Raw genomic sequence first — 19799 nt, forward strand, 5'->3', positions numbered from 1 at the left:
CTGGCGTGTTGAAAACCTGAGCTGCCCCTCCAAGAGCCTGGTTTATGGCTCTGGGTAGGTGGGAAGGGCCGTGTCTGGGCATGCACCTTGCCTCATCTTTAGAATCTGAGCAGCATCACTCAGATTGGGGTGATGCAGATGGGAGTAATGACTAAATCTGGATGGAGTTATTAATTTATCGAGATAAAATCTTGGAGGGTTAAATGTAATTGCTGCCCCTTGGGGCCCCAAATCAGAGCAAAGAAACTGGAAGCCATGAGTCAACAGTTGCCTGGTGGAAAAGCCCTGGGTTGTTTGGGTTGACTGCTTGCTCGATATAAATCAACAGGGCCTTTGTCTCTGCTGCACCTTTCGCCTGGGATGCCCTTTCCCGCTTCCTCCTCTTTTCTCCTGGCAAATTTTTAATCATCTTTAAAGACGGCGCCTAAATGTCACTGCAGCTATGCAGTCTTCTTTGATTTCCACAGGCAGATTTATCAACCTTTTCTGCTGCTTTAGCACTTTGTTCCTGACGTTATAATTTTGTGATTAGCTTTCTTAGTTTGTGCCACTCATGTCCACGGTTACCCAGCTGGAAACACGGAGGAGGGCAAAACCTCCTCCCTCCTTCCTTCCCTCCCTCCCACCCTCCGTTCTACTCTGAGCCCTGCCCTCACTGGGCCCGATGCATCATTTTTAACTGTCTGCATATTGATACAATCACCCCTTTTCTCAGTCCTGCAGCCCCTGCCTGACTCACATCTATGCCCTAACTTGTCCCCAACCTGTCACTTGTTGTCCCACCCCATACACACACACGTTTCCCACGAAGCATCTATCAAACACAGTCTGCCTGTGCTGGAAACGTATGCCTGGTTCTCCCCAGCCAACAGAATAACCCCAAGCCCCCAGCCATCCATGATCTAACCTCGTCTAACTCAGCGGTCTCAACTTTTGACTCTCTGCCTTGCTTCTTAGACTCCAGTGACACAGAACTCATTGTAATTCCCCAGGCAGTGTGCTGTTTCTTGCTGCCTCGTTCTGGCTCGAGCAGTGACCGCCTGGGATGGTTTCCCCCCACCCCACCCCCTTGCCTGGCTCCCCCTGGGATCTCTGGGGGCCCCCAGATCCCTGCCCTGGGCTCTCTTCACCCCCGTCTGCATGCTGCTACCTCTAACTTGCCGCTTTCTATTGCAATCATCTCTCTTTTGCTCTGACTTGAAGCCTTGAACTTCTTAAGGGCAGGGCAATGTTTTCTTCTGTTTCTGGCAAGTGGACGCTCAGTATATGTTTCTGCAAAGAATTGTAATTATTTGTCCTAGTTGGCAAGCCTCCAGGGTTAGAATCTTGCCTGTTCCTCTTCCTGGAGGTGAGAGCAGGGCTATTCACCTTTGAGTGAGCATCTCTTTGCTCATTTGTAAACTGCGGCTCTTTTCACTCCCCTCAGGGGGCTACTGTGAGAATTAAGGGAGATGGCCATGTTTTAAAAAACTTAGCTTTCTGGTCTAGGGATCCACAGACTTCAGTCTTGATGCTGGATTTGGGGCCAAGAATCTTTTTCAAGTTTTAAAATGCTTTTTAAAAAATCATGAAGACAATACTACTTTTTGACACTTGAGAATTACATGAAATTTCAATATCAGTGTCCATGAATGAAGTTTTATTTGAATGACCAGAGCCACATTTATTCATTTACCCACTTTTGCACTGTGACAGCAGAGCCATAGAGACTCTGTAGCCTGAAAAGCCTCAGATATTTACTCTCTGGCCCTTTACAGAAGCCTGGCACTGGCTCAGCTGGTAAAGAACCCGCCTGCCAATGCAGGAGAGGCAAGGGGTGAGGATTCGATCCCTGGGTCAGGAAGATCCCCTGGAAAGGAAATCGCAACCTACTTCAATATTCTTGTCTGGAGAATCCCATGGACAGAGGAACCTGCCAGGCTACAGTCCATAGGGTTGTACAGAGTCAGACACACTGTAGCCACTTAGCACTCACCTAGGGCAGAGGGCTTCTCAAGTGGCTCAGTGGTAAAGAATTTGCCTGCCAATGCAGGAGAAATAGGAGATGCAGGTTCAGTCCCTGGGTCAGGAAGATCTCCTGGAGGAGGAAATGGCAACCCACTCCAGTATTCTTGCCTGGAAAATCCTCATGGACAGAAGAGCCTGGAGGGCTGCAGTTCCTGGGGTCACGGAGAGTCAGACACAACTGAGGGACTGCACACACATGCACTTGGGGCAGGTCCATTGGAAAATAAGACTCTAGGAGTGGAGTTAAATAACAGATGCCAGACTTCCACTAGTCTGTAGATTTCATTGACCTCTGAGAGTTCACCTAGAAAACCTCATGCTGCCCTGACCCCACCCCCCAGGATGAAGTGTGACCCTTGCTTGCTTCTGTCCTGTTCTCTCCTCTGTTCTCACCCACCTCCTGGGGTTGGATTCCCACCCTGAGAGCCCTCCTCTGTGGCAGAAGGACTGGAGATCCAGAGGCCCCTGGCCCCTAACCTATCACTGGGACACAGGTTTACAACACATTGGTTCAATTGTTGTGGCGAACTTGGGACTTCTCTTTATTTGTTACAATTAGCCTAACGAAAAGCTAACTAGTAGTGCTTACTCTGTGTCAAGCCCAGGATGAATGGTTGGGTATCTGCAGCTGGCAAATAGCAAAATATCACTGAGTGTCCCAAACTTGATGGCTGTTGAAAGCCCAAGTTCTTACTGATCAGAGAGCCCTAGATATTATCTCTTTCTCATTTTGAAATACTCAGAGCAGGCAGGGTATACAGGAGACGAAACATACATAGCATTCTGTGCCTATGCACACCTTCACGTTTTACCCTGTTTGCTTTAGGCTCTGTTGGAAAGAAATGAATTGCGACAAGTAAAATCAAAGCTGCCTATAGGATTCTTTCTGGCACTTTTCCTCACTCGCCTTCCCTGGGGTAGCCACTCTTCTAAATTTGGTGCTTATCAGCACCTTGTATATTTTTATATTCTTACTACATATGTATTACATTACCTTTTGAATGTAAACCTTATGTATAAAAACTGTCATCAACCATGCTTTGGATTTTGGCTTTTAGTTTGTAAAGATTTAGACTGCAGTGTATCTTGGTACCAATCTGATTTTAGAATGTTCTATAAATAGATTTCTGAACTTACTAAATATCATAGTCATTCCTGGGTTGATTTATAGTAAAATTTCTCTCTCAACCTTACATGAAAGTTAAAGTAACTGAGTATCTGTTTTGCGATGGATCATTGTGGATAAATGTAGCTCCAATTCTTACATTTTAATGCTGTTTCTCCCTTGACTAAGTGAAAATCTTTTGGTTCTTTTCTATTGACGGGTGTTTAGGTAGTTTCTAGCTCTTGCAGTTACGACTGTGCTGAAGTGAACATTCCTACACGTGTTGACTAGGGCACTCATGGAAGACTTTCCCAAGAATATATCTGCAGGATATGTCTACTATTACCTTACTAGAATTTTCCATGGTGACTGTAGCCGCATTCACTGATACCTCTGTGAAGGGTTTGATTGCTCTGTACCCTTGATTTGAGACAATCTTTTCTTGCCCATCACAGATTTAATAATTTTTGTTACTTTGGTGGGTCTGATCTAGTATCTCACTGTTGCTCTTAATACAATTTTAAGATTAGATACTGAGAGATTAGAAAAGCCCATGTCCTTTTTTTCTTGTTTTTCTCAGATCTGAAAAGAACTGTTTACATTTTAGATCAGTTTGGATTCTTGCAACTTTAGAGTTGCAACACTTCCCATGCATCACCCAGGAAGTCCTTCAGTTGTGACTCTGCGCTGTATGGCTTCCTTCAAACAATTGCTTTGAGGTCTCTCTATCTCTGGGATCTCCCTTTCTCCTTCCTTCCAATTTCTGGTTCTTCTCCACAGAAGTGCAGACTGCTCACAAGGCTGGCCCTGCCACTTTTGAAATTTACGCCCCCACCTTTACTTTGAAATTACGCTGCTCCCTCAGGCAGCTTCTGTCCACTCTCTTCTCTCCATTCCCATCAGGGCTGGGTGAAGATTATTTTAAACAATTTATTTACTTTTAAATGAAGGATAATTGCTTTACAATATTGTGTTGACTTCTGCCATACATCAACATGAATCAGCCATAGGTATATATAGGTCCCCTCCCTCTTGAGCCTCCCTCCCACCTCCCAAAGATTTTTATAGTTAATGCAGATGATGCCTGAGTTCTGCTGAGGCTTAATCATTCTGTGATGATGTCAGAAGGAAGCAGGAAAGAAAGCGAAGTAGTGAGGAAATTAACTCAAAGGGGTAGGTGGATAGCACTTGGTACGATTGAGTTTTAAGCCCACTGAGTATGTGTGATGAGGAGGAAGATGGCAAGAGATAGCAACTTTCTGATTTTTAAGTATAAAAAGGAAACATAATTGTAGTAATCTTTATTTACGTTTTGAACGTGTCCTTGCCCTCAACTTAGAGAAAAATACGCTTTCCTTTTCTAACTGAAGGATAGTTGATTTACAATGTTGTGCTAGTTTCAGCTGTACAGCAAAGTGATTCAGTGTATATATTCTTTTTCAACTTCTGTTCCATTATAGGTTATTGAAATTGATAGTCGCTCAGTCATGTCCAACTCTTCCTGACCCTTTGGATTGTAGCCTGCCAGGCTTCTCTGTCCATGAGGATTCTCCAGGCAAGAAATACTGGAGTGGGTTGCTATTCCCTTCTCCAGGGAATCTTCCCAACCCAGAGATCGAACCTGGGTCTCCTGCATTTCAGGCAGATTCTTTACCATCTGAGCCACCAGGGAAGCCTGTTGTAGATTATTAGAAGATATTGAATATAGTTCCCCGTGTTTGCAGTAGGTCCTTCTTGTTTGTTTTATATACAATAATGGGTATCTGTTAATCTCAAATTCCTAATTTATCCCTCCCCTGCCTTTCCCCTTTGGTAACCGTGTTTGTTTTCTTTCTATGTCCGTGAGTCTAGAGAAATACATACTTTCAGTTGATTGGTTTTACTTGGTATAAAACACTCTGTACCCTGCAGTAAACATATCACCATTTCGGTTTTTTAGTTCAGGAACATATTGAAACAAACTTCATAGAGAATTAGATGGGAATATACAAATCAATATGCTGGAATGTGTACATTTTTCTTGAAAAGTTGAGTTAATGATGGTGATCTATGGAGCCTCAAAACTCTCTGGCTGTCCCCTTACCCCCCACTTCTTCCCCCTCGGCTTCACTTGAGAGTTTTTCATTCACAATGACCAGTTTAATGGAAATGTTCAGTGCTGAGAAGATCCTGGAATGTGCATTATTTCAATTTTGCTGTTTAAGACAAGTGGGATTTGTTTCTTCTACTCCAGTTATCAAAAAGATTAACCCTTTGCCCTCTACATTCTAATTGTAACCACTCCGAAAACAAAGGGGTTATTTGTACAAAATAGTGGGAAAAGCGAGGCTTTATGCCAAGTGGGATGTTTCTCCGTTGAAGGAGGTGGCGATCACGGCACACATTTTTCTCCTTGTGTTGCAGGCTTCCGTGGAGGCTTCTGGGGAGATCTCGTTATGCAAGACTGGATTTCCTGAAGATGTTTACAGTGCAGTCTTGTCCCGGGATGTGCTGGAAGGACAGCCCCTTCTCAATGGTATGACCTCAAAAGATACATTTGTACACTCAGCACCAATGCTCTTGAAATACCGTTCACTGTTAAAAAGACTCTAAATGATCTCCACTGTACAAGTATGAATTTTTCACAGTCCCTATAATGAGACTGTAGGGACTTTATTTTAGGATTACAGAAGAGCTCATAAATCTCTTATGTACACAACTAGAAGGCTCCTGATTTCCTGAAAACCTCTTCCATTTTTCATTTATGGTGGAAACCATCACACAGTTAATTTTTACAATTTTCTGCCTACATTTTACTTCTGGTAGAAGATTATATTTACCGAATATCTGATTCTGCTGATTTAAACATTATTTATAGCCATCATCTACTTAGTATTTTGAATCAAAGAATTCCTAAGACATGTCAAACTAACATTTAGCAAAATTATAATGAGCAGATTTAGCAGGTAAAATCTCAAGGCAAAAGCATGAATTTGTATTTTTATTATGCCATTGTTTATAGAAATTACTGGATAGCTAATTAGTTGTAATACATATGAATTTCCAATATAGACTCATCTCCTATCTAAATATGGATCAGATTCGTCATATTGATGGATATCATATGAAAATTGTTGCCAATAAGTGTAGATAAAATCTAAGTAAAAGTTGAAATTGAAAACAAATTTGAAAGCCCCTTCTGTTACTTCTAATTGAAAGCAGATAAAAGTTTGGTTAGTCATATTTTCATGGACTTATTTATCATTACACAATCTGTCATAGAAATGGGAAAGCAGGAAGAATTGATTAGTAAGTTGTATTTAAATTCTGATTCCCCACAAATCGTGCATATATCTGAGGCTGTTTTAGATAGCCACTTTCAGAAAATCTTTGCAACCTCAACTAGTTAATTGACACAGGCCTGTAGCACACAGCCTTAATTGAAGACTCTCTGTCACTCTGACAGACCTTTGTGGTACCATACCTAAGAATACCATAGACAGAGGACTTTGAAATGTAAATAGCCCCTTAGCTACTGAAGTTCCTTGTTGCCAGTTATCCTTTTATTTTCATTTCTGTTCTGATTGTGATTTGCTCACACATATGTGATCTTTCTGAAGTTATTTTTAAGACATCCTGCCATCCCTTTCTCATCACACGATATTTTAATGAGTAAATATTAAATCAGTCAGTCTCGATGCTGCATTGCTTGCTATCTCATCTAGTAGCTAATGGTTGATGCAATAGATGTTTAATTCAAATCAAAGGGTGTACATTTTTTTAAAAATTTAATACAAGTCTCAGAGTTCTGCACATTTGTCATCTCCTTCAAATCTGTAAATTATTGTGTGGCATCTTAGGACCTACCTATGTGATCTTAAGTAGTATTTGAATGCTGAAAAATCTTTTGATAAAATCCTAGAGAGTAATTTCTCCAGATCAAAAATTTCTGGAATTGTTTGCATTTTTACATTTTGCTTTTGAGATTCATTCTTAAGTGGATAATTTCTTCTCCTAGTCCCTTCTTCTAAAAGCTTGTTGAAATTTGCTGGTTAAGAATAAACCTATGGTCTGTCTCTGGAAGCCATTGCTTTAAGGTGAAATATGCTGCTTATGTGGAATAATTTTGAAAATGAAACCCTGTTTTTAAATTATTAGATCATGCTGGTGATGAAACTGGGCATAATTTTGATTGCCAGGATCATTTTAGTATAACCTAGAAACTTGGGACTTTGCTAGAGTTGTCAATATAAAAGATTGAGAATACTTTTGACTCTGTGCCCCAGCAGTCGCTGGGGGATGTCTATGACATGACAGTCTCTGGTAGAATTTCTCCGCGTTTGGTATACCTAGTAGTTACCATTTTGGTCTTTTAGCCTTTCTAATAAAGCTGTTTCTCTTCTGACACATCATTACTTTTTTCCTTTATCATTCATAAAATATGTTAACAGACACCAGCATCTTAGTGCTTCAAACATAAGGTTCATAATATTGGCTCATAGAAAAAACTATTCTTTTAGAAGGAGGAAGATTTTTGTGGAACATCACCATTCCTTTCTACAAGAGTGTTGTCACCAGTTATATGTATTTGGGAAAATAATTACTGAGAATAATTCTCCTTTTTTTGTTTTAATAAAAAAGTTTCTATTAGTACCTTTTTGGAGTTTTTAGTGACATGCTAATCCAAAGGTGGCTGTGTACACTTAACCCAAATAAATACCAAGTCATAATTATGTTCGTGAATTCTATGTTCTGTGCTACGTGCATTGACCATGTATATTCTAAAGCTGAGTGTAATCTGTTGCTAGGCCAAGAGTGATGACTTTGGCTGTGGTTTTGTGATTTATAGTGTTCAAGTAAACAAGTAATTGTGCATAAGAAATATGCAAAAGTTTTCCAAGACATTTGCCTTGTGGCAGGTTTCTACCTTATTAAGGTTATACTCTAAAAGGCTGTTGAAATCGTAACTCCTAACCCTTGATGCTTCCTTTCATTTCCCCCTGATGACTTCTGGGGAGAGGAGGGCCATTGTCCAAACATAGGTATAGAATGGTTTTGTAGAGTAGATTCCTGGTGCACTAGACCTTGTACAAGAGTTTAACTTTCAAGTGTATAAGTGCCATGAATGCTGATTCTTCTTCAGACAGTGAAGTCGCAATCTTTTTTGAAAGTGCTTGAAAAACATGAAGTATTAGAGGGAGAGAGAAGATGTTAGAGGCATGTTAGAAAAGCTGGACTCTTGTCTAAAGAGAATTCTTTTCTCCCCACCTGCCCCTTCTATTTTCTGCTGTTGTAATGAATTTCATAGAAAGAATGGACCCAGTGAGCTTGTTCCAATTTCTCTTCTGGTTTTCATCAGTGAGTTTTTGGTAAGATCATAAAGAGGGCAAAGGTATTTTGTGATCAACCTTCACATTTCCTATTATATCATGTCGAATATTTCCACGCTTTTGAAAAAAAAAAAGTTCAGTGCTTTATAAAAAGTGGCTGTCCAGGCCTCTGTTCCATTTCGTTAGCAAAACCAGATTTTTCTTAACTGTGCCTCTATTTTTGCACTTACAGGTTGTTTCCAATTTTTCTCTTACACATTGTGCTGCTATGGAGATTCGTTTTTAGCGAAATTTGATTTTTCTTTATGGATAGTTTCTTTGGGGATTTGTGTTCAAAAGTAAAATTCCTAGGCCAAAGGTAATGGACTTTTTTTTTTTTTTTACATTTTTGTAAAACTCTTTTCATGGCTAAAAGTATGTTTGTTCTTTACTCCATCCTCATAACCACTGAATTTTACAATGTTTTTCATTTTCCTGCTTCCCCTAAGATGGAAAACATTCCTTTTTCTATCCTGTGGTATCTCCTGGGTTTGCCTTTTGTAAGTTAGTACAATTTTAATACGTTTAGGTCATCATTTTTACTTTGCTATTTTTCTATTCTGTTTTAAAAGCATTTCTTGCCAAACCCCTCAGTTTACAGACAAGCAAATTGGAGCTCAGAGAGATATAGGCTTTTCCCATGATAATATGGTGCTTTAGATTGTTAGCTACAGATTTGGAATTAGAACCCAGGTTTCTGATACTTAATTTAGTGATGATGCTAATGGCGATGAATAAAGAAAACAAAAACAAAAACATTATGGAGTAACACAGGGAAGAACATGAGCCAGCCTACCTGTCCATGTGTCTTGTGACAAGTCTTAGAACTGGTCTTTATTTCCCACTTAGCACCATGGGTTTTGTGTTATTAGACACATTTGGGAATTGGTGACTCTAAGGCATGGTTTCCCTGGTGGCTCCTGCAGTGCAGAAGACCTGGGTTCTATCCCTGAGTTGGAAAGAGCCCCTGGAGAAGGGAATGGCTACCCACTCCAGTATTCTTGGCTGAAGAATTCCGTGGCCAGAGGAGCCTGGCAGGTTACATAGAGTCCATGGGGTCCCCCTGTGATTAAAAAATATCTCCTGATGATTGTCACCATGAGTATTTTTTGTGCATACCTGTTTACAAGCAGAAATTTAGGGCTCTTGAAAATAATATTTAGTCTCAGATATTTAACTTACACTCCACTGAACTAGAAAGAATCTCTTGTGGTAGCACATTACTTGAAAATAAAATAACTGAAATCATAAATTTTCATTCTGTCACCAGCAGTGCTAGGTGACACTAGGAAATAACAACCATGCTGCGACATCACAGAGAGCATCTAGGCTGTTTTTAGTGTTGATGTTATGAGTGATTTTCCTGTATGTTTTGCACTGGTGGTCTGTATGCTTAGACATCTCGCTTAAGTAAACTCCTCCGACTCTGGTCAACATAAATAGCAACCTGCAATTACCAAGAAGCTCTTCAGTAATGCATTCAGACTCACCAACTCTGGGCAGCCCATGATGACTATTTTCAACTAGACGGAATTTGATTTAGATTAGTTTACTTACTGATTGAGGCTCCTCTCTGCATTAACACTCTGGGAGGAAGCTGTCATATGGTATCTTCAGATAACAGTACAGAAATCCTTATTATTATTTAGTAGGACTATACACTATGCACTACTTTTTCTAAAAATAATCTGACTGCCCATGTATGATATGCATTACTGAATTTGGGAGCCATCTATATCTTAAGCAGGTCTTCTCTGTTCCAGACTTGTACTAATGTGTTAGGAAACCTTGGCTTTTGTTTTAATCAGCCTTTTTTATTTCGATAGATCTTTTTTTAAATTCTTTTGTGTAAATGTCTTAAGATATTTTAAATTGTTTATACAGCCTTGTGCTAACTGTGTGTGTATGTGTTAGTCACTCAGTCATGTCCGACTCTTTGCGACACCATGGACTGTAGCCCACCAGGCTCCTCTGTCCCTGGGATTCTCCAGGCAAGAATATGGAGTGGGTTGTTATTCTCTTCTCCAGGGGACCTTCCAACCCGGGGACTGAACCCGGGTCTTCCGTATTGCAGCCACGGATTTCCACTTGTGAGAAAAGGCGTTAAGTTTCGAGATGGTTCTCTTGGATATTGATGATAGGCTCTTAGGAGTTACAAATGAAATACAGCCATGTAGATTCTCCGGGGTGGAGAGCTTTTATTTTTAATACCTTGTGGTAGTTATTTTTTAAGAGCCATTAGGTATATATTAATGTCAACATAAGAACTAAGAAATTTCATCCTTGTTTTCATCATAACCACTTAGACTTTATTTAATACTTGGCATGCTTTTATATCCCTTTTGATGCGATGTGTTCTAGGTCTAGGTTTCTTAATGCAGTCCTACAAACCAAGATAAGCCAGTTTGGGTGGTCACTCCTTTGTTTTAAGTCCTTTGGCAGTTATTTATATCGTTCAGTAATTTGGAGTAGCCGAGGTCTGCTGTCTCACAAAGTAGCAACCAGATCTGTGTTGAAGAAAGTCACACTTCACCTGTGAAAACGTGTTAACAAGCAGGCACTGAATGGTTTAAAATCTGCCGTCCTAAGATCTGAGGGCCCCTTTCCGTCTGTCCTTTTAGGCTAAATAGTAACCCCCTGGTGGAGAGTAAAAAATAAACACAATAAATAAGATTTACTTTATGTTAGGTGCTATGGAGAAAAATAAGACAGAGAAGGGAAATAGGAAGAATGTGTAGTTTTGCTGTTTAAATAGGATGGTCAAAGGAGTATCATTGTATGGGAGACATTTGAGCAAGAATTGGTATTGCAGGTGGTTCAATCGCTATAGATAACTGGGAGAGGAACATTCAGATTAACAGCGAACTGCAAATGCAAAGGCTGTGTGACATTTGTGTATCTCCTTTGAAGAAATGTCTGTTCAGGTCCTTTGCCCATATTTTAATTGTTTGGTTTTCATTTTTAAAGTTTTTAAATATGTATTCTGGATACTAGATCTTTATCAGATAGATGATTTGTAAATATTTCTCCCATTCTTTAGGCTATCTTTTCATTTTCTTGATAATGTCCTTTTATGCACAGAAGTGTTTGACTTTGACGACGTACAACTCTTTTTCCTCTTGTTGCTCTTGCTTTTGGTGTCACATCTAAGAAACTGTTGCAGAATTCAAGGTCATAAAGATTTATTCCTGTGTTTTCTTCTAAGATATTTTATGATTTTAGTTCTATTTAGGTCACTGACCCATTTTAAGTTAATTTTTGTATGTAGTAGGAGATGGAAGCCCAACTTTATTCTCAGGATATATTTTGGCAGTTGAGCTGGCAGAGTTTGACGGATTGGATGGATGGTGTGAGAAAAGAGGGGTCAAGGATGACTCTGTGATATTCGGTCCAAATCCTGGGAAGGCTGTTAGTCACTGTGACGGGAATGATCAGGAGTTGGTTTGCGTGTGTGGAGATGAATGTCAAAGATGGATGAAGACATTTTGGTATAGGTTTGGGGTTTAGTGGAGTGATCTAGGCTGCAGTGTGGGTAGTTCTAAGTGCATGAAGGACAGTCATGACCCAGGGTGAAATCACAAAGAGGATTTTCCCCAAGTGTGAGGAAGAGACCAAAGAAAGAAAGAAATGCTTTCATATGGAGCCTTTCAGGATTAGGAAGTCAAGATCAAGAGCCGGAATGGAGGTAAACAAGATCCCACTGTATAGCACAGGGAACTATATTCAATATCCTGTAATAAACCATAATGGAAAAGAATATGATTGAGTGTCTGTATAGATATTTATATGTGTATAACTGAATACTTCACTGTAAAGTAGAAATTAACACAATGTTGTAAATCAACTCTGCTTCGATAAAAGAAGTATTTTTAAAACCCCAGAGATGGGTTTTATGCCCTTATCAACATGATAGTCGGCATTTCCTGTAAAATATTTAGATATTTTTTGACTAGGGTCTCAGATGTTTGGGATACATGGCTGTTAAAAGTTTATACAGGAGCTCTTTCATCCCTTTACAGTTTTGCTTTCTTACTTAAAAAAAAAAAGAAATTTGGCTGTGCTGGGTCTTCGTTGTGACATATGGGCTTGGTTGCCTTGCAGCATGTGAACTCTTAGTTCCGTGACTAGGAATCAAACCTGTGTCCCCTGCATTGCAAGGAGGATTCTTAACCCTGGACCACCAGGGAAGTCCCCTATGATTTCTTATCTTAAAGATACGATTCAAAAGACAGAAGACAGAGAGGTAGTGAAGACTGAGAAAGGGTGACCAGAGAGAGGAGAAAACTCAGTAGGATGTGGTACCTTCAAAGGCAAGTGAAGTTGTATTTCAAAGGAGGGAGTGACCCTCTGTACCCAGTGCTACTGAAGGGTCAGCTCAGATGAGGCCTGAGAATTCACCATGGGTTTCACAGCATGATGGTAACTGGGTGAGTTTGATTCTGGTGTGTTCTATAGTTATGTGGAGGTGGGAAGCTGGCCACAGATTGAGTTTTCCTTTAGAAGGACGAAGGGAAATTGAGTGGCAGTTGAGAGGGAAACAGATTCAACCGAGGATGGTGTTTTGTTTTTTCAGTAGGGCGGAAATGGAGAACAGACTTGGGGCCACAGTGAGGGAAGGAGAAGTTGGGACAAATTGGAAGAGTAACATGAAAACATATAAATTACCATATATAAAATAGATAGCTAACTTGACCGAAACCAACAAAATTCTATAAAGCAGTTATCCTTCAATTAAAAAATAAATGAATTAAAAAATTAAATAGATAGCCAGTGGAGATTTACTGTGTGACTCAGGGAGCTCAAATCAGGCATTCTGTGACTACCTAGAGGGATGGGATTGGGTAGGAGTTGGGAGGGAGGTTCAAGAGGGAGGGGCATATGGTCACCTATGGCTGATTCATGTTGATATATGGCAGAAACCAACACAATATTGTGGAGCAACTATTCTCCAATTAAACATTTAAAATAAAAATGAGGATGATTTTTAAGGACGGGAGGAGCATCCCATGCAACCTGGTTGCATGTTGATGGCAAAGCCTCCAGTAGGGAGGGGAAAAGTGATGTGCAGAAGAGAAGAGACAGTTACTAGGACAATATCCTGGAGTGGACTGGAGAAATGAGATCATGTGGGACTTAGAAATCTGTCCTTAAGACAAGCCACACAGATGTTCTTATGTACCTACATTTGGGAACCACTCTCACGCTTTTTGTTGAGTCACTCCTGAAAGGTTTTAAAAATCCTTCCTTTCAGCTTGATGATTTTATGTCAGCAGAAGGCTTGCTCTTCAGAAATGGCAGCTAGGATAAAAATGAAACCCTTGTGGTGTTCGATGATGTAAACAGGGTTTTCATTGCTGGAGCATCCTTGACAGATGGTTATCCAGTTTCTGCAAGAATACCACTGCTCGTCCCCTCCCCCCAGGAGGAAGAGATCATTCCTTTACAGAGTCTGCTCCGTCACCGAAGAGCTCTCACTGTTAAAAAGCGATTTCTGGAAAAGTTGAACTGAAGCATATGTTCCTAAAATCCTTACCCGCTGGTGCCTGTTTCGTCATTTGGCACCTCACGGAGCAGCAAGTGCGTTCTCTTTTCCTCTGAGGTCATTCATTTCATCATTTTTCATTCGACAAGTATTTTTGCTCGTTCATCACATGCCAGGTCTTTTTCAAGGAACAGGACAATGCTGGTCAGCAAAATGGGCAAACGCCTTGCAGTGGAAGCTTACTTTGAGAGATCCTTCAAATACTTGAGCATCATCATCTCAGCTCGTGAAACCTCTGCCGCAGGCTGCACATCAGACCATTTCTTCAGTGGGGTTTGAACATTTTGGTTCACCCTTCCCTTTCAGCCTGAGGAAAGCGAGCTTCCCTCCATGACTGAACGTGCAGCCTATGCGTCCTGCCTGTGCTCTCGAGCCATCCTTCTTGCCTTTGACTGAGATGCTGCACTGGCGCAGCCCAGGGTGGACTTGGTGTAGTGTACCACTCCATCATCCTGTTGGCTCTTGTTAATAAGACTGTGGTTAACAAAAACTCGTGGGTGTTTCTCAGATGAACTGATTACCATCTTGCCCTTTAAAAAATGATTTTCGAACTCACACGTTAAAGCTGTAAGTAGATTTTTATTTTTTTTTTGCAAAAAAGGCCCTAATATCAACACCATCTGGAGACCCAAACTGGCAACCTAGACACATAGAAGCCCCAGGAATTAATGCCAGTGTTTGTTATAAGTCCTCATTTGAACAGAGGGGCATATGACGAAATCTGTAAGTTGTAGGTAACAATAGCTGCCAAATCAGTGGAGTAAACAACATACACAAATGTGTAGACACACAGATGCACACACATATACACATGCACACACACACAAATTCTTTAAATTGTTAAATGATCAAAAAGTGGTTGATGAGTTTCAGCCTACAGCAACTTTGAGACAATGTTAAGATTTTATTTCAATTCATGGTCTTTGGTTTTCTTAAAATAGGGTTTCTCGTCAGGCAATGGAGAAAAGACCCATTGCAGACATTCAGTTCAGTTAAGTTCAGTCGCTCAGTTGTGTCCAACTCTTCGCGACCCAATGGACTACAGCACGCCAGGCCTCCCTGTCCATCACCAACTCCCAGAGTTTACTCAAACTCATCTCCATTGAGTTGGTGATGCCATCCAGCCATCTCACCCTCTGTTGTCCCCTTCTCCTCCTGCCTTCAGTCTTTCCCGGCATCAGAGTCTTTTCCAATGAGTCAGCTCTTTGCATTAGGTGGCTAAAGTATTGGAGTTTCAGCTTCAACATCAGTCCTTCCAATGAACACCCAGGACTGATCTCCTTTAGGATGGACTGGTTGGATCTCCTTGCAGTCCAAGGGACTCTCAAGAGTCTTCTCCAACACCACAGTTCAAAAGCATCAATTCTTCGGCACTCAGCCTTTTTCACAGTCCAACTCTCACATCCATACATGACTACTGGAAAACCATAGCCTTGACTAGATGGACCTTTGTTGGCAAAGTAATGTCTCTGCTTTTGAATATGCTATCTAGGTTGGTCATAACTTTCCTTCCAAGAAGTAAGCATCTTTTAATTTCATGGCTGCTGTCACAATCTGCAGTGAATCTTGAGCCCCCCAAAATAAAGTCTGTCACTGTTTCCACTGTTTCTCCATCTATTTGCCATGAAGTGATGGGACTGGATGCCATGATCATCTTCTTCTGAATGTTGAGCTTTAAGCCAACTTTTTAACTCTCCTCTTTCACATTCGTCAAGAGGCTCTTTAATTCTTCTTCACTTTCTGCCATAACGATGGTGTCATCTGCATATCTGAGGTTATTGATATTTCTCCCAGCAATCTTGATTCCAGCTTGTGCTTCATCCAGCCCAGCGTTTCTCATGATGTACTCTGCATATAAGTTAAATAAGCAGGGTGACAATATACAGCCTTGACGTACTCCTTTTCCTGTTTGGAACCAGTCTGTTGTTCCATGTCCAGTTCTAACTATTGCTTCCTGACCTGCATACAGATTTCTCAAGAGGCAGGTCAGGTGGTCTGTATTCCCATCTCTCTCAGAATTTTCCACAGTTTATTGTGATCCCTTGCAGACATGTGTAGGTATAAATAACAGGCTATTTAGATCACCCCAATTATTACTGTTTGACACTCCTGCTGAGAAATGAATTTCATTCATTTTAACAGAAAAGAGAAATCATCTATTTTTAAGAAGGCACATATCTCCTTAAAGCACATCTATAGTTATAATAAGTCCTTATCTTGAGGGCTTCAATCTTAGTAGATGATTATCCCCTAAATTGATAGAGGAGAAATGAACCTTTTATTGCATTTGGAGACGTGAACACTGTTTTTTTGTTTGTTTGTTTGTTTATTAGTGTTTTTGGACTTTGGTAACTCTGTTTTGAACCCGGTCTCTCAGGATTCTCAAGTTTGCCTGTTTTAATTATTCCTTGTTGAATCTTTTGTAGGGCACCCTGGTGAGGGTTTGCTCACTTGTAAGGGCAAAGTCACTGATACCTCATTCTATTATTTTTCTTTCATCAGTGTGGACTGTTTTTCTTTCTACAATGTGGTTCCTTCTGTGGATGCTTTCGTTTGCTGTAATTTGGGGGGAAAATGTCTTTTAGGCTTTTTTCTCCCAAATGGAAGCATCATCATACCCCGTTGTTTCAAGAGTGGAATTGAGAATGCCAGCCACTTTTGAAGACGAGTTTGTTTGTACCAGGCCATGCCTCCTTTGTCCTTCATTGGAAGGACTGATGGTGCAGCTGACACTCCAATACTTTGGCCACATGATGTGAAGAGCTGACTCATTGGAAAAGACCCTGATGCTGGGAATGATTGAGGGCAGGAGGAGAAGGGGATGACAGAGGATGAGATGGTTGAATGGCATCATCGACTCGATGGATGTGGGTTTGGGTGGACTCCGGGAGTTGGTGATGGACAGGGAGGCCTGGTGAGCTGCGGTTCATGGGGTCGCAAAGAGTCGGACACGACTGAGCGACCGAACTGAACTGAACTGATGCCTCCTTTGGGCCTCACTCTAGCTGCCAGTCAGTCTTTGTGATGGAGGTGGTTTCTCCTCCCTGTAAGGTCCCCAGTGTATGAGGAAGTGTCCGTGTAATGTACGAATTCATCAGATTTTGATCTCACTACCTTATAAGTTGACTGTTACATGGCTCTGCCCTCTTCATATGCTCTTATTCTTTTGAGTGTAACTTGTTTCTGCTGCTGCTGCTGCTGCTAAGTTGCTTCAGACGTGTCCGACTCTGTGCCACCCCATAGACAGCAGCCCACCAGGTTCCCCCGTCCCTGGGATTCTCCAGGCAAGAACACTGGAGTGGGTTGCCATTTCCTTCTCCAATGCATGAAAGTGAAAAGCGAAAGTGAAGTCGCTCAGTTGTATCCGACCCTCAGCGACCCCATGGACTGCAGCCTTCCAGGCTCCTCCGTCCATGGGATTTTCCAGGCGAGAGTACTGGAGTGGGGTGCCATTGCCTTCTCCAAACTTTTGTTTCTAGTGTCTGTGTTAAAAAGTATAGGAGATTACTCTGCCAGTGTTCTATTTCTTTTAAAAAAAGCACATGATCAGTTTTCAGACATTCAGGTTTTTACAGATGGATTCCAGGTGACTCCAATAAAGAGTCTCTGCCTGACTTCCACAGTTGGTCCTTAGTGTGTATTTACATGACAGAAACATAGATCAGATGGTTTTAGAGGTGTTATATTTTGGCGGTTGTGCCTTGCCTCTTCTCTAGTGCTTTTTTTTTTTTTTTTTTTTACATACAAGCCCACTTTCTGTCTTTGGAACAGATTTGGATCAACTTCTGAAATAGATGTTGATGAAACCTTTGTTCATGTTAACACTTGGAACATATCTGTGTCCACTATCATTATATTCTTGTTAGTTTTTGAACATCTGAATATTTAGTTTACCAGATGCTCAGATGAGGAGACTATTAAGTTCTAAAAAAGTGCTAATACATGGAGAACAAGGCTCTTCATTTATCTGGTAGGAAAAAAAAAAATAAATAAAACTTCATCACAGGAAATGGCCCGTAAGTTCTAATTCCAAGGGTTGAAATCTCTTGTCCTGGCCCCTTCATTCACTGGCTCATGTTGTAGTCTAACCAAGGGTATTTCTGTCTGACGGGAAGCACCCAGCAGGCTACATTTGATCTTCCTCTGATATCAGTTGGCCTCCTCGAAGTTCTCCTTTCCCATCTGCCCTTGACCTTATTGAGCTGTGCATTGAATGGTATTTTCAAGCCTCCAAATAAGGGCAAGTTCATTATTACTTTTGTCTTTTATTTCAGAATTTCTCTGTAAATTAAATATTCTCAGATTAACAGGTATTACAAATTTAACAGAGTGTTGATGTGGAAATTTTCAGAGCTTTCAGAGTATTTGTGTTCCCAACATGTATTCAGCAAATATTTTTTTTCTCTCCTGGCTAAGGAAGTCAGTTGCATTACTTTGGAAAATACCAGAGCCCAGCTCACACTTATTACTTATGGCAGTGGGGAAAACATCCCCATTTCTAACAATTATTTAAATTATAAATGTTTCTTTGCAGCATTCCTGTGTGGTTTTAAAGGGCAAAAATAAGGGGCCACCTTCATGGAATGATTGGAGCAAAAATTTGACAGAGCTGAATATTTGTTCTGCTGATTCCTTTGTGAAATTAAATCCTGCAGATTTTCACATTATGCATATATGTAATTATTCCTTCAGCTCAGTCACTTTGATTCGCTATGGCGTCTTTTGTTGACTTGTCATCTATTCTGTCAATGTAGAAGACATTTATTAAAGCATCTTGTTGCATTTATATTGTAGGAAAATGTTCCTTTATGAAGTAATCTCACACTGACTACTCAAACTGATGAAGCCCCAGTATGGTATTGTCATTTTACTAACGATTAGCAAATTAGTAGATGGCGTGAACTCTCAATCCCTATTAGTGCCACGTTCTCAGAAGTTTAGTAGTTTGATATTTAAATGTCCTAATGACTTAACCCATAAATCATAATTATAATTTATTATTTTCCAGGCAACCATTTAAATAAGCTAAGCAGTTAAGTACAGGATACATCCTTTGTCTTGCTCATTATCGATATATAATGTCTGGTGGTTGGAATATGCACATTTGGGCAAGACTGTGTTGAAATGTTTAAGAATCACCTTACCTTTGGTATTCAGATTGTTTATTTATAAGTGTTTTTTTGTTGTTCAGTCGCCAAGTCATGTCCGACTCTTCGAGACCCCATAGACTGTCTCTGTCCATTGAGTTGGTGATGCCATCCAACCATCTCATCCTCTGTTGCCTCCTTCTCCTCCTGCCCTCAATCTTTCCCAGCATCAAGGTCTTTTCCTATGAGTCAGCTCTTCGCATCAGGTGGCAAGAGAATTGGAGCTTCAGCGTCAGTCCTTCCAAAGAGTATTCAGGGTTGATTTCATTTAAGATTGTCTGGTTTAATTTCCTTGCTTTCCAGGGGATTCTCATGAGTCTTCTCCAGCACTGCAATTCAAAAGCATCAGTTCTTCAGCACTCTGCTTTTTTTTTATGGTCCAGCTCTTACATCTGTACACGACAACTGGAAAAGCCATAGCCTTGACTATTACAGACCTTTGTCGGCAGAGTGATGCCTTTGCTTTTTACATTTGCATAAAACATGTTATACTTCTTGAGAAATTTCATAAACATTATATTGATTGCCCAAAATTCCAAGGGACAGCTAAGATGGGGTGCATCTGGGGGTGCGGAAGGGGAGCGTTTCTATGTTCACGTAATGAAACTGAGTTCACAAAGCTGAGGTGACTCACTCGTACGAGTAATGAG

The 19799-nt window shown here is 40.6% G+C and overlaps 1 protein-coding gene across 1 annotated transcript in view; it reads left to right on the plus strand.

Moving 5' to 3' along the window:
* Positions 1-19799, plus strand: part of CDH2 (cadherin 2) — a 241598-nt gene that overhangs the window by 25853 nt on the left and 195946 nt on the right. Inside the window, exon 2 of the mRNA XM_027960884.3 lies at positions 5516-5627. Within this exon, the coding sequence (XP_027816685.1) occupies positions 5516-5627 (112 nt within the window). The remainder of the gene's footprint in view (positions 1-5515; positions 5628-19799) is intronic.

The sequence above is a fragment of the Ovis aries genome, chromosome 23, assembly GCF_016772045.2.
Source record: "Ovis aries strain OAR_USU_Benz2616 breed Rambouillet chromosome 23, ARS-UI_Ramb_v3.0, whole genome shotgun sequence".
NCBI lineage: Eukaryota > Metazoa > Chordata > Mammalia > Artiodactyla > Bovidae > Ovis > Ovis aries.